Consider the following 15581-nt stretch of genomic DNA (forward strand, 5'->3'; position numbering starts at 1 on the left):
TCTCAACCTGTGGGTCCCCAGATGTTGTTGGACTACAACTCCCATCATCCCTCGCTAGCAAGGCCAGAGCTCAGGGGTGATGGGAGTTGTAGTCCAACAACATCTGGGGACCCGCAGGTTGAGAACCGCTAGCAGATTCTGAAGGAAATGCCTCAATGACAGTTGTTTAAAATTACTTTCTTTTGACCCCAAGTGATCGGGAAAATCTTGTCAAAATCTTTCTACAAATTCTACTTTTTTTTTTTTAAAATATATTTTTTTATTGGTTTTTACACATATTATCCAGCATATCATCCTTTTAAACATCATTTCAAAATCTTTGACTATCACAGCCTAAGACTTCCTTCAACCTCAACTGATTGGTTTTCTAAAATCCTTTCTAATTGTGCATTTTGTTACTACAGTTATGGCTATAAATTCAAATCTTAATACCTATTCTTCATTCTTTTCACAATGATTTATATATTACTCCTTACAAAACTTCTTTTAACCCTACAAGCGATGTCAGTTGGTTACAGCTGCTTTCCAAATACGTCAAAAGCTTCTTCCATTCCTTTCGGAAAGTCTGGTGCTGCTGTTAATCTTGCCATCTCAGCAAAATAATAAATAATAAAATTTTATTTATATCCCGCCCTCTCCAGCTGAAGCCGGGCTCAGAGTGTCCAATAATAAGAAATAAAATCACAATCAATCAATTGAAATGCATTCTAAAACCAATTCATTCTAAAATCAATTCAAAATAGTTCATCAATAGTTCATCAATTTATCTTGCCACTCTTCTTTAGTTGGCAATTCTTCTTGCTTCCATTTTTGGGCTAACAATATCCTTGCTGCAAATTCTACTTTAAGTATTTTTATTTATTTACTTGATTGGGGGCGGGGGGCAGCTGCCCTCCTTGCCTACGCCCGTGGTTGGAAGGTTCAGAAGGAAATGACTTGTTCCACATTGTTAAACTATCTTAAGTCCCGGCCACAGGAGGGAGCAATGGCTGCCACCTTGCATAGCGTTAAAAGATTAGAAAAATTCAATAGCATGGATAGTTCCGTTGGTTGGAGTGTGCTGCTGATAATACCAAGGTTGGAGGTTCAATCCCTGTATGGGACAACTACATATTCCTGCCTTACAGAGGGGTTGGACTAGATCAGGGGTCAGCAAACTTTTTCAGCAGGGGGCCGGTACACTGTCCCTCAGACCTTGTGGGGGGCCGGCCTATATTTTTTTTTTGGGGGGGGGGGGAATGAACGAATTCCTATGCCCCACAAATAACCCAGAGGTGCATTTTACATAAAAGGACACATTCTACTCATGGAAAAACACGCTGATTCCAGGACTGTCCGCGGGCCGGATTTAGAAGGCGATTGGGCTGGATGTGGCCCCCGGGCCTTGGTTTGCCTACCCATGGAGTAGATCAGCCTTTCTCAACTTGTGGGTCCCGAGATGTTGTTGGACTACAACTCCCATCACCCCTAGCTAGCAAGGCCAGAGCTCAGGGATGATGGGAGTTGTAGTCCAACAACATCTGGGGACCCACAGGTTGAGAACCGTTGGACTAGAGGAAGCTTGCAGGGTCCCTTCCATTTCTGTATATATACTAGCCATGATGACTATGCTCTGCCCTCCACAGCTGGAGGCAGCAATGTATTCTTAATCTTTGTTGGAAGCTGCCCAGAGTGGCTGGGGAAACCGAGCCAGATGGGCGGGGTACAAATAATAAATTATTATTATTATTATTATTACTTCTAAATCCCATTTGCTTGTGTCTCACTGAGGCATCTGGTTCACCACTGTGAGAACACGATGCTAGACTAGATGGGCCACTGCCCTGTTAGCTCTGCGCTCTAAACCACTGTGCCTCTTGGGCTTGCCGATCAGAAGGTCGGCGGTTCGAATCCCCTCAACAGGATGAGCTACCGTTGCTCCGTCCCAGCTCCTGCCAACCTAGCAGTTCGAAAGCACTCTGATGCAAGTAGATAAATAGGTACCGCTCCGGTGGGAAGGTAAACAGCTGTGGCTTCCATCACAGTGTCCCATTGTGCCAGAAGCGGTTTAGTCCTGCTGGCCACATGACCCAGAAAGCTGTCTGTGGGACCGGCTCCCTCGGGCTGAAAGCAAGATGAGCGCCGCAACCCCATAGTCGCCTTTGACAGGACTTAACTGTCTGATGCCTTTTAATTATGGTGCTGGAGGAGACTCTTGAGAGTCCCATGGACTGCAAGAAGATCAAACCTCTCCATTCTTAAGGAAATCAGCCCTGAGTGCTCACTGGAAGGACCAGATCCTGAAACTCTAATACTTTGGCCACCTCATGAGAAGAGAAGACTTCCTGGAAAAAACCCTGATGTTGGGAAAGATGGAGGGCACAAGGAGAAGGGACGACAGAGGACGAGATGGTTGGACAGTGTTCTCGAAGCCACAAACATGAGTTTGACCAAACTGCGGGAGGCAGTGGAAGACAGGAGTGCCTGGCGTGCTCTGGTCCAGGGGGTCACGAAGAGTCGGACATGACAAAACGACTAAAAAACAACAAACCATCTAGGGGTCCTTTACCTTTTTACCTTCAGACAACACAGGACTACTCTTATGTTCCTTTTTTAGATTCCTTGGCAACAGAGGCTGAGGCAAATGCATGGAAAGAGATATACCTGGTGAGTTCCAGGAAGGGTGGGGTGGAGAAGGACTGGAATAGATGGATGGAGGCAGGGGGCCAACTCCCAGGGGCCAAGGTCCTTTCAACGTCCCTATAAAATACTTGAGTGGGTCACGCTGCCCCCCAAGCTGTCCCAGGGCATTGGCACCCAGGGATGGAGGTTGCAAGGAAAAGGTCTGGTCAAAAGATGGGGAAGGCAGGAAACTCGTGACTGAAAGGACGGGGTGGGAACTTATCAGAATGCTGTATTGTTTTTAACACTCGATTGGAAGTCACCCAGAGTGGCTGGGGAAACTCAGCCAGATGGGCGGGGTATAAATAATAAATTATTATTATTATTATTATTATTATTATTATTATTATTATTGGCTCTCCTTTTTAGGGCCCCTGTTAACTAAATGTCATTGTGCTTTTGGCCCCAGCTGAAAACTTTTTCTCTCTCTCTCAGGCTTTTAAACTTTAACTTTTATTTCCCCCTCCCTGTTATATAGCTAATCAAATAAATAATAATAAAGCAGTATAGCTTTATTATTACATTACTGTTATTATTATCATTATTATTTTGTAAAGCAGTGCAGAGATATAGCTGAAGTATGGCAATGATTTAAAATTTTATTTCAGTGCTTTCTCTATAACAAGCATTTCTATCTCACTTTTCACTGCACACAATTTAAAACACAATACATTAGCGTATAAACACCTTGTCTGGCGTGGTCGAGGGGCGAGGGACATGGTAGACAGCTCCTCTGGGTGGAGGCTCTGTCCCCAGGTTTACCAGTATGGGCTAGGTCTCCAAGGCTGCCAGTATCAGAGATAGGAGTTGTGTGTGCAAAGTCAATGTAGTGTGAGATAGTAGTTTCTGCATCAACCTCCTCTTCACAAACTGATGTTCTGAGACATTTTTTGTATATTTCCCCCAATGCTTATTTTATTATTATTCATAATGAAAGCAGGAATTTATGTACCACTCAGTGCCAAAATAGGCTTGGCACTTTGATTAAAAACTAGTTACACAAACTAGTTTGTTGTTTAGTCGTTTAGTCGTGTCTGACTCTTCGTGACCCCATGGACCAGAGCACGCCAGGCACTCCTGTCTTCCACTGCCTCCTGCAGTTTGGTCAAACTCATGCTTGTAGCTTCGAGAACACTATCCAACCATCTTGTCCAACCTTGCCTTCCCCTTCTCCTTGTGTCCTCCATCTTTCCCAACATCAGGGTCTATTCCAGGCAGTCTTCTCTTCTCATGAGGTGGCCAGAGTATTGGGGCCTCAGCTTCACGATCTGTCCTTCCAGTGAGCACTCAGGGCTGATTTCCTTAAGAATGGATACGTTTGATCTTCTTGCAGTCCATGGGACTCTCAAGAGTCTCCTCCAGCACCATAATTCAAAAGCATCAATTCTTCGGCAATCAGCCTTCTTTATGATCCAGCTCTCACTTCCATACATCACTACTGGGAAAACCATAGCTTTAACTATATGGACCTTTGGCCCAGTGGCCATGATCTTTGCTTTTTTGATGTTGAGCTTCAGACCATATTTTGCGCTCTCCTCTTTCACCCTCAATAAAAGGTTCTTTAATTCCTCCTCACTTTCTGCCATCAAGGTTGTGTCATCTGCATATCTGAGGTTGTTGATATTTCTTCCGGCAATCTTAATTCTGGTTTGGGATTCATCCAGCCCAGCCTTTCACATGATGAATTCTGCATATAAGTTAAATAAGCAGGGAGACAATATACAGCCTTGCCGTACTCCTTTCCCAATTTTGAACCAATCAGTTGTCCCATATCCAGTTCTAACTGTAGCTTCTTGTCCCACATAGAGATTTCTCAGGAGACAGATGAGGTGATCAGGCACTCCCATTTCTTTAAGACACAAACTAGTTACACAGCTATTATTATTATTATTATTATTATTATTATTATTAATCACTTGGGGCCCCAAAGGGTGCTTGGCTAAGTGGCTGGAATCATCTCAGGCATGAGACTGTGTGGGAAGGAAGGGAAACATGTTGTGATTCAGAAAAGACTACAGAAGTCTCCATCAGGAGCTTCTCTCTTCCGCATGCTTCTATGATTCCATGGTTAGAGGCTTCCTCTGCCGAGGACATTGTGTGAATTTGATTGCAGCTGCCTTCCCATCTTCCAAAATTTATGTACTGATTTACTCAGAAGAAAGGGGACACTTTTAACTGGAAAGCTCAAATCAACAGATTCTTTAGAAGTCTGCATTACCACATCTTTCAGAGTGACAGGGGCGACTGTCTTACACAATGAGGTGCTATAACCATGCTCTGGAACCAACCAGTAAAACCTCTCTGCTTGATCAAATAAGTCAAGAGAGACGGGGTTCAAGAGGACATGTGGTTACGCTGCTCTTACTTCTTCAGTGTGGTGTAGTGGTTAAGAGCGGTAGTCTCGTAATCTGGTGAACCGGGTTCACATCTCTGCTCCTCCACATGCAGCTGCTGGGTGACCTTGGGCTAGTTACACTTCTCTGAAGTCTCTCAGCCCCACTCACCTCACAGAGTGTTTGTTGTGGGGGAGGAAGGGAAAGGAGATTGAGACTCGTTAGGGCAGTGATAAAGCGGGATATCAAATCCAAACTCCTCCTCCTCCTCCTTCTCCTTCTTCTTCTTCCCTACTTCTCCCCACCTTTTTTATCTTTTTCTTCTCTGATTCTCTGCACGTCCCCATTTTGTGGTCTCCTAAGAGGGGATTAAGCTTTAGATTGTACAAGATTCAGAGACACAGCTGCTGACAGCTTTGCATCACCTTGAAGTTTCTAAGAGCCACTTCCGATGGTTCATCTTCAAATATCTTAAGGGCTGTCACATGGAAGATGGAGCAAGCTTGTTTTCTCCTGCTCTGGAGGGTAGGAACCATACCAATGGATTCAAGTTGCAAGAAAGGAGATTCCGACTAAACATTAAAAGCAGGGTGGGAGACTTTATTAAAACATTCCATCTACTCATCCCACATGTATGGGTGCAGAGGTGGCGAGGAGCAGAATCCTCTGACATAATCTGAAGTTTGATGCTATACTTGCTGAACAACACATCTGAAAAACAGTTTCAAGAAGAATCAGCTTTCTAATTTAGTTTTTTGTGGATAAATATGCCTTTGTATTTAGATCTGGCCTCAATATAATAATGTAGCATTTGGGCATGAAGATGCAGCCCAGAAGCCCAGCACTGGAGGCCAGCATAGAAAAGACTTGCACGGCTACCATATATTTTCCCTTTGTGCTCAGGTAGGTGGGCACAAAGGACACCCAAACACTGCAGAAGACCAGCATGCTGAAGGTGATCAGCTTAGCTTCATTGAAGGCCCCAGGCAGATTCCTTGCTAAGAAAGCCACCGTGAAGCAGATGGCAGCCAGGAAGCCCATGTAGCCAAGGGCAACATAAAACATGGCCACAGACCCTTCATTGCATTGCAGGATGATCTCTTTAACCTGGGAGCTTGTGTCAAAGTCCTGGAATGGAGGAGAGATCCCCAGCCAGATGCTGCAGATGACCACTTGGACAGTGGAACAGAAAATGACAATGGAGTTGGCCAGACCCTTCCCCAGCCATCTCCTCACCCTGTTCCCTGGCTTTGTGGCCAGGAAGGCCAACACCACAGTGATGGTTTTTGCCAACACAGAAGAAATGGCAACTGAGAAAATGATGCTGAAGGCCGTTTGGCGCAGAAGGCAGGTCACGTTTTTTGGCCTTCCAATGAAGAGGAAGGAGGACAAAAAGGAAAGCAGGAGGGAGACAAGGAGAATGCAGGAGAGGTCCCAGTTGTTGGCTTTGACTATGGGAGTGTCTTTATAGTCAACAAAGATTCCCAGCACTAAACCGGTGGTTAAAGTTAAGAAGAAGGCAAAGGAAGCTAGGAGGATTCCCAATTGTTCTTCATAAGCCAAGAAGGTGATAATCTTGGGTACACATTGCTCTCGGTCCTTGTTTGGATTATGATCTTCAGCACACCTTGAGCAATGCTCTGCATCTGCAAAGACAATACAAATATGGGTTTTTATTTGCAAAAGATAAACCGAAAGTGGTCCCTACTATTTGTTTATGTCTTTGTTCGCATCCATTGGGGGTGTGCCATTGGGGGTAAACTTGAACTGCCCTACTATTTAAAAACTGTATTCCATAAAAATCATTGCACATGACCAAGGAGACTGGAGAACAGCCTTTACCAAAGGTGTCATGTGCTTTGAAGACCCTTGCAGGACGCAAGGGAGAAAAGTGCTAAGAGGAAGGCACGCTTGGCAAACCCTCCCCTTGATAAACTCCCACCTGGAAACCTATGTCCCCACTGTGGAAGGACGTGTGGATCCAGAATTGGCCTCCACAGTTACTTACGGACTCATTGTTAAAACAGTGTTCATGGAAGACAATCTTACTCAGCTACAAGTGATCGCCGAATAAGAAGACCACGATGAAGAAGGCCCTCCTTCAAGGTAGTAAAAAACCATGTCACATGGTTTTTTGGGGGGGGGAATGAACCGGCCAAAGGTCCTCTAGTCATTCCTGTTCCTGGGGTGACAGGTATTCATTTATTAATTGTCCATACAACTTTTTAAGCAATATTGGAACCCCTTATCCTGACAACAGTTTTACAGGTGAAACTCGAAAAATTAGAATATCATGGAAAAGTTCATTTATTTCAGTAATTCAACTTAAAAGGTTTGTTATAATTATGATGATTATGGTGTACAGCTAATGAAAACCCCAAATTAACAATCTCAGAAAATTATAATATTGTGAAAAGGTGCAGTAGCTATTCAATCCATAACACCTGCAATGGGTTCCTGAGCCTTTAAATGGTCTCTCAGTCTGGTTCAGTAGGAAGCACAATCATGGGGAAGACTGCTGACCTCACAGTTGTGCAGAAAGCCATCATTGAGACCCTCCATAAGGAGGGAAAGCCTCAAAAGGTAATTGCAGAAGAAGTTGGATAGTTCCAAAGTGCTGTATCGAAGCACATTAATGGAAAGTTATGCGGAAGGGGAAAGTGTGGAAGAAAAAGGTGCACAAGCAGCAGGGACGACCATTTAAAGGCTCAGGAACCCATTGCAGGTGTTATGGATTGAATAGCTACTGCACTTTTTGACAATATTCTAATTTACTGAGATTGTTAATTTGGGGTTTTCATCAGCTGTACGCCATAATCATCACAATTATAACAAATAAAGGCTTGACATATCTCGCTTTGCATGTCATGAGTCTATCTCATATATTAGTTTCACCTTTTAAGTTGAGTTACTGAAATAAATGAACTTCTCCACGATATTCTAATTTTTTGAGTTTCACCTGTAAATTTGGAACAGTTATGAAATAATGAATCTTAGGGCAGAACTCAGGCATCCTGGGTTGCAGATCACTGCTTTATATCTCATAGACAGGGCTTTTTTCAACCGGAACTAAGTTCCTGCACCTCTCATGTGGCACCATTGCTATCCTAAGAGAATGATGATGGAGATGTTCATGGTGAGTTCTGTCCCTTCTTTTTCTAGAAAAATAGCACTGCTCACAGACTTCACACCTACTCTCCACAAAATATTCAACCATGTTTCTATTAAAGAAATGATTCTACAACATGGAGACCCCTTTCCTGAGAATATTGCTACATGTTGGAGTTTATCCCACCTTCGTGAGTGGAGATGGTCCCTTCTGCACAGGGAAGGCAGTCATAGCAGCAGAGTGGCTTTGCTTCTTGAACCACCTTGGAGGATCCAGGACTGCAGCTTTCCGTGCACCTGGAAGGAGGCAGGGTCTAAGCATAAAGACAAGGGGGCGCCAAGGAAAATAGGTTAGGCTTATTTTGTCATGGAAATGAGGCCACAAAATAACAACAACAACAACAACAATTTATTTATACCCCGCCCATCTGGCTGGGTTTCCCCAGCCACTCTGGGCGGCTTCCAACAATTAAAATACAGTGGTCTGTTAAACATTAAAAGCTTCCCTAAACAGGGCTGCGTTCAGATGTCTTCTAAAAGTCTGGTAGTTGTTGTTCTCTTTGACATTTGGTGGGAGGGCGTTCCACAGGGCAGGTGCCACTACCAAGAAGGCCCTCTGCCTGGTTCCCTGTAACTTGGCTTCTCGTAGCGAGGGAACCACCAGAAGGCCCTCGGTGCTGGACCTCAGTGTCCAGGCAGAACGATGGGGGTGGAGATGCCCCTTCAGGTATAGGCCTTATTTTGGCATGGAAATGAGGCACAAGGTATTGGCACAAAAATGGAAGCAAGAGGAATTACCGACGAAAAAAGAAGGGCAGATGAAATTGATGGACTATGCAGAATTAGATAAATTAACAGGAAGGATTCGAAACCTGCAGAACCAGAGATTCTTAGAAGACTGGAGTAAATATATGAACTATTTGAAAAGCAATTGTAATGAACAGAATACGCTAGTAGGACTGCAAGAAGTTTTGTAAGGAGGACTATTTGAAATATTGCAAGAAAGAGTAATAGAGAAATTAAGAAATTAAGTGATAAAGAATGAAAAATCATCAGAGGTGTTGACGGAAGTCTAAAACATTGTATAAGATAAGAAGTTATGTTATATGTTTGTTGGAAATATGTTTTAAAAAACCAATAAAAATGTGTGTGTGTGTGTGTGTGTGGCAATGAGGTACAAGGTTGGGGAGGGCCACAATATTAATCAATTCTTCTAGCTATTCTAGCCTTATGTTTAGTTAAAAGCATCAATTAAAGTTGTGGCACTCCGCACCACATAGCTGCTAGCGGCCCAAGTGAATTCAGTGACATTCAGTGGCTATTTCCAGCTCCTGCAGGTCCACTAGCTGCGATAGCTCCTAAGACAGGGTTAGTCTGGATGCAGTTTTCTATGCTCTGATAACCTCCTGGCTGTACTATTGTTGAGCTACCCTTCAAGAATCCAGAGGCTGCAGCAGGTGCAAACTGAAGCTACCTGGTTGTTCATTGTGGGGAAAGCCAAATGGAACGACATTTCACCAGTTCTCTGAGAATTTTTGGTATTGGAAAAAAAGAGTGAGTGTTAAAAGAAATTTGTACTAAACTGGCAATCAGGACATTTTTTTTAATGTCAGTCTGATGCAGAATTGTGGGGAACTGAACTCAAGACTGGAATAATGAAAATCTGAAATATATGGAAATTTAGAGAGTCACTGAAATTTGCATAGTACCAAACCTCCAGTAACTACACAGGCTCCATGTTTGCTACTGAAGACAATTTATCAAATGGGAACATATGATAACTGGATCAGAACCTAAGTTCTCAGAAGACTTCAAGGTAAACACTGAGAGCCATAGGATATGATCCAATTACAGACTCATTGATTAGTGTAGAATATTTCCCAGCAATGTGAAACAGAGCCTTCACTGTTGCAGCACTGTAGATAAGGGAATTCATATGCCTATTTTCTCTGTACTCTGCCCTGGGCATTTAATGAATGAAGGGAATAATAATGGCATAATAAATTATTATTAATAAATTATTATTAATAAGTGTTTCCAGTTTAATTAGGGCAGGAGTTGGAGGAAATGTGGGCCACTTCATCTGGTTACTAAAATAAGCAACCTCCTTACACCACAAACATCTGAATGCTACATGTACAATTTAATAGGGACCTACTACTAAATGGGGACATGGGTGGCGCTGTGGGTTAAACCACAGAGCCTAGGACCTGCCAATCAGAAGGTCGGCGGTTTGAATCCCTGCGACAGGGTGAGCTCCCGTTGCTCGGTCCCTGCTCCTGCCAACCTAGCAGTTCAAAAGCAAGTCAAAGTGCAAGTAGATAAAGAGGTACCGCTCCGGCGGGAAGGCAAACGGCGTTTCCGTGCGCTGCTCTGGTTCGCCAGAAGCAGCTTAGTCATGCTGGCCACACGACCCGGAAGCTGTACGCCGGCTCTCTCGGCCAATAAAGCGAGATGAGCGCCGCAACCCCAGAGTCGGTCACAACTGGGCCTAATGGTCAGGGGTCCCTTTACCTTTACCTTTACTACTAAATGGAAAGAAATCCTGGATGCTGATGTTGAAAATATGAATCCCTATGACTCACATGTGTGGAGTAAATAACATGTGTGGGGGGGGATAAACTCACTCTCTAGTAGCCCCCAGTTGCAGAGTTTAAACTCACAATGTGAAACAGCATAGTGAAGTGTGAGGAATGTAGGATGCTAATACTGTTAAGTAAGTTTAAAAAGCTTTACTTACGAAACATTCCAAAGGTCAGATTCATGCATTTATCCAAGCAGCAGCAAGGAGAAGAAAGGCAAAATACTCAAGTAGAAAATACAGTATATCATTCCAAACTTGTGTGCTAAGCTTGGAGCTTGCTTAGGCACATCCTCCTTGGTCATTTACATGACATAGAGAGAGCAACATGGCAAGAAGTGAAGGCTTCACTTCCTCTTTCATGGGAAAAGAGGGGGCTTGAGTTAGCTATGCTCTGGTTGTAATATTGTTGAGCTATCCTACAATACAATATAGAACAGGGGTTGTCTTAAACCTTTCATGAACTAATTAGCACTCAATCATAGTTATGTTTGACCGCAATCTCCCACAGATGTTGACAGGCATGTGGAGGCAGACCATAGTTAGAGCTGTTGAGGTGGGAAATACCATAGAAAAATAGATGAATTCTCTCACCTGTTTGAGCTCTTTGGGCCAAGCACCAGTATCCTGGTCGGTGGAGAACTGTAGATCTCGGGATCCCTGTCTGTTGATATTCCCCAACTTCACTCTAAGGATGGACTTGTTGGGAAACTTCACCCAGTTCACAATGTCCAAGTCAGCTGCCAGTTCCCCATTCTCATCCAAATATACTCCATCCATGGAAGAATTGTAAAACTGGGAGTTTCCCAGGAAAGGGTGGAGCTAGAATGGCAGAGAAAAGAGTATCATCTATAACAAGGGGAAATTATACTGGCTATCCAATTCTGCTGAGAAGAGAAGACTCCCTGGAAAAGACCCTGATGTTGGGAAAGATTGAGGGCACAAGGAGAAGGGGACGACAGAGGACGAGATGGTTGGACAGTGTTCTTGAAGCTACAAACATGAGTCTGACCAAACTGCAGGAGGCAGTGGAAGAAAGGAGGGCCTGGCGTGCTCTGGTCCATGGGGTCACGAAGAATCGGACATGACTAAGCGACTAAACAACAACAACAATCCAATTCTGCCCATTTCATGCTTAGATCTCCTTTGACCTGAGGCTGGGTGCAGACTCAAGTAGCTGTGTCTTTAAGCTTCTGCTTGGGAAAGTGATATTTTGCAGACCCATTTTTGAAGCGACCTGAATTGGTCCCTAAAATTTTTACCTCCCCACACTACACATGTTCTCAGACAAATCCAAGTAAATGATTCTGGAATGGTATAACTGATTGTCACGAATGAAATACCTGCCATGCCAGTAGCCTTTGAACTCCCAGTTTGTACTTTGCCCTCTGCTTAGATCTAGATGAATATGCAGCATTTAAGGCACGAGCCACAGCTTGGACAGTGTTGTAGATCCTGTAGCTGTCTAGAGAGAGGATTCTTTCCAGATCGTCTTGGGGAAGCCTCTCCAGTTTCTCTCTCTCTCTGCATCTTGTCCAGCCTTTCACTGAGAATGCATGCTTTAAATAGGAGCAATTAAAAGCTTCCTCCCAAAACTTTTTAATACCAGAGAGGAAGGGTAGAAAACCACCGTATTTTGCCTGTTTATTTGTCTCCAAAAAGAAAGAAAGAATGCCGTGGATGTGTTGGAAAGATAAGCCACTGTAATTTAACTCCAAGGAGATGTCCCACATAGCCGTGGTGATCAAGACTTTCCCTGTCTTGGGTTTTAAGAGGTTGAATGTTTTTTCTATAATTATGATTCCCAAGGATAAATAATTAGTTTCTACATAGTAAAGAAATACATTGACTTGTCTCCACTTTTGGAATGGTAGAAAACTGATATTCACAGGTTGATTGTCAACTAGGGGGATGCTCTGTGAGATGGGAACACAAAGGCCATTCTCAGTGAGTAGAGGCAGCAACATCTTTAAGAATCTCTCTCCGTTGTCGGTGTCTGGAGCAAAGAGACCAACGAACGTCCATCTGAAGTGCTGGAGCAGCTTGACAATCCCTGAATATTGGGCTTCTTCTTTGGGGACCATCCGGTAGAAAAAAGGAAACTGCCTCTTATCACTGAGAACTTGGGAGACAAATGCATAACTGACCTGGCAAGAGAAGTAAGATAGTTGACTTGTTTTGTTTTGGATCAAAGCCTTTTATTATTATTACTATTTACCTTGTAAATGCAAATCTTTGTGCTGAGGCAATGACTTGACACGTAAGATCAGATGGGATTTTAATCTCTAGGAATTCCCTGGGTCCCTGTTTTTATTTGTTCTTAATAGGCTTTAATACTATGATTTTACTACGCTTTGTTACTTTATTTGCATATATAGTTCATTAATTTCATAAAATGCATGCACTGCTTGAAACAACAGCTCTCAAAGCAGTTTATGAAAACTACGAAAATCAAGAACAATTACAGCAATACTTTAAAATATATGAAGGTTAAAATAGTAAAACAGGTTAAAATTACCTCAACCTTTAAAGCATCTGAGTAGGCTTCTTGTTGTGGTACGCCACTTAGACACTTTCAAAATGTTATGCTATCTATATCTATCTATCATCATCTATCTATCATCTATCATGTTTAATGTGGGCAAAACGTATCTACTTTCCCAAATATTTAGTGGCATGGCCACCTATACTAGAGACCTCGTTTATTCCCCTTTATTCCCCATGCAGAGAGTGCTGAGAACCACCATTTGACATGACTTCAAAGAGTGAAGCTTCCCAGCTGAACATTCCCACTCTTCCGCTGTTTTTGCCTGAAACGACAGCCCAGCTGTTTACTGGCATTCATTCCCACATCTTTTCCTCTTAGGTAAAGGTAAAGGTACCCCTGCCCGTACGGGCCAGTCTTGCCAGACTCTAGGGTTGTGCGCTCATCTCACTCTATAGGCCGGGAGCCAGCGATGTCCGCAGACACTTCCGGGTCACGTGGCCAGGGTGACAAACTGCATCTGGCGAGCCAGCGCAGCACACGGAACGCCGTTTACCTTCCCGCTGGTAAGCGGTCCCTATTTATCTACTTGCACCCGGGGGTGCTTTCGAACTGCTAGGTTGGCAGGCGCTGGGACCGAACGACGGGAGCACACCCCGCCGCGGGGATTCGAACCGCCGACCATACGATCAGCAAGTCCTAGGCGCTGAGGTTTTATCCACAGCGCCACCCGCGTCCCTAGATCTTTTCCTCTTACAATTAATTAAATAGAAAAAAGAAAGAGGCTTAAGCCTGTGATCCTAGACACACTGTCCGCTATCATCCTAAATCCTCTTTCCCTGTCAGTGGCTATTGGTTTTGTTCCCATATGTGTTCATGTGGTCTGAACCGGCATTGACTGATCGGGAGCAAGACTCTGGATTGCTCATGTCGACCTGGGATGCTACAGTAGCGAAATACAGGTTAATCCAATACTTGGGACATTAGAAAAATTCCAATATTTGTCACTGAGGACCCCCTCCCCCCATTTAATGTATCCATCATAGTCAGTTCATCAGTATCATTTAATTCCAATACCCCCCCAAATACCCCCACAATTGTTTGCGACAGCTTTTTAAAATAAAAACCCTAACATCCCAGGTCTTCCTCATTTTGAAGAGGAAGATATTATGTTAACACTATGCAAATTATACATAGCTTTTGAGTTCTCTAGAATTAGACTCAGACAGAAAATGCCACACCTCTCTCCATTCCTACCTGTGGGATGTTATAGATACTCAGAATCCTGGAAATCTGGATGGAATTGTGAGACTCAGCCCCTTCAAGAACAGCAACCAAGTTATTTTGTCCTCCACAGTTGTAGTTTGGAACATTCACCTGCCCAGAAGAGAGTTGGTCTACCAAGGCTTCGTATGTCACCCTTCCATGAAAAAAGTTATCATGGATATTATAGCCCAGAGTGGTGTTGGCTAAGAGCCTGGAGTTCTGATTGATCTCCTCAATGGCAAACAAGAGAGACAGAAGTTTCCAGTACTTTGTGGCTGCTTTACTGCCAAAATAAAATGATCAAGAATAGTTGCAATAATTGTAGGCCAGGGACAATAAACACACTTCCAAGAAGAACAAAGTGTGATAGAAAAGTGCATTTAGGCATTGTCATAGTACACAGATCAAACCTATCCATTCTTAAGTAAATCAGCCCTGAGTGCTCACTGGAAGGACAGATCGTGAAGCTGAGGCTCCAATACTTTGGCCATCTCATGAGAAGAGAAGACACCCTGGAAAAGACCCTGATGCTGGGAAAGATGGAGGGCACAAGGAGAAGGGGACGACAGAGGACGAGATGATTGGATACTGTTCTCGAAGCTACCAGCATGAGTCTGACCAAACTGCGGGAGGCAGTGGAAGACAGAAGTGCCTGGTGTGCTCTGGTCTAGGGGGTCACAAAGAGGCAGACACGACTAAATGACTAAACAACAACAACAACAACATAGTACACAACCCAATCAGTATGAACGCTCATGAAATAGCAAGTGTCATATACTTCCCCGCTAAACATTGTGGAAACAGATCAGAATGAATACTCAGTCAAGAGGTAATCTGGAAGTGACCCTCCAGTGGTTCCCTAGCTGATATGTTGCTAAAAGGTCATAGTGGATTTGGTCCTACTTTCCAACAGAAATCATGGCATTGGGCAACATTTGCTTATTAAATAAGCAGCTATTGGGATCACCCGGAAAGAGTGCCCTGCCCTTTTCCACTTTCAAAACCAAGAAAGAACTGCTTTGTCTTACATTTCTATACTTTACAGTTGGAAGGGGACCTTGCTAATAACAACATCTGAAAAGACAAGCCATGCAGTCAATGGTGCCTCAGCACTGATGCATTGCCGAATCTCTCCCCAAAGACAAAA

The 15581-nt window shown here is 43.6% G+C and overlaps 1 protein-coding gene across 1 annotated transcript; it reads right to left on the reverse strand.

The window, feature by feature from the left end:
* Window positions 1-5285: 5285 nt before the first annotated feature.
* LOC308465537 (vomeronasal type-2 receptor 26-like) lies at window positions 5286-14474 on the reverse strand (the record flags this gene model as incomplete). The annotated part of the gene is made up of 5 exons (XM_080985512.1): window positions 14426-14474; window positions 11278-11505; window positions 8290-8416; window positions 6289-6640; window positions 5286-5352 (listed from the first exon to the last, which is right to left on the reverse strand). The coding sequence occupies exons 2-5, from the start codon at window positions 11461-11463 to the stop codon at window positions 5286-5288; spliced, it is 732 nt and encodes a 243-aa protein (XP_080841638.1). The 5' UTR covers window positions 11464-11505; window positions 14426-14474.
* Between the last annotated feature and the right edge of the window lie 1107 nt (window positions 14475-15581).

This window comes from Podarcis pityusensis, assembly GCF_964106645.2.
Source record: "Podarcis pityusensis genome assembly, chromosome: 2".
In the NCBI taxonomy this organism is placed as follows: Eukaryota; Metazoa; Chordata; class Lepidosauria; order Squamata; family Lacertidae; genus Podarcis; species Podarcis pityusensis.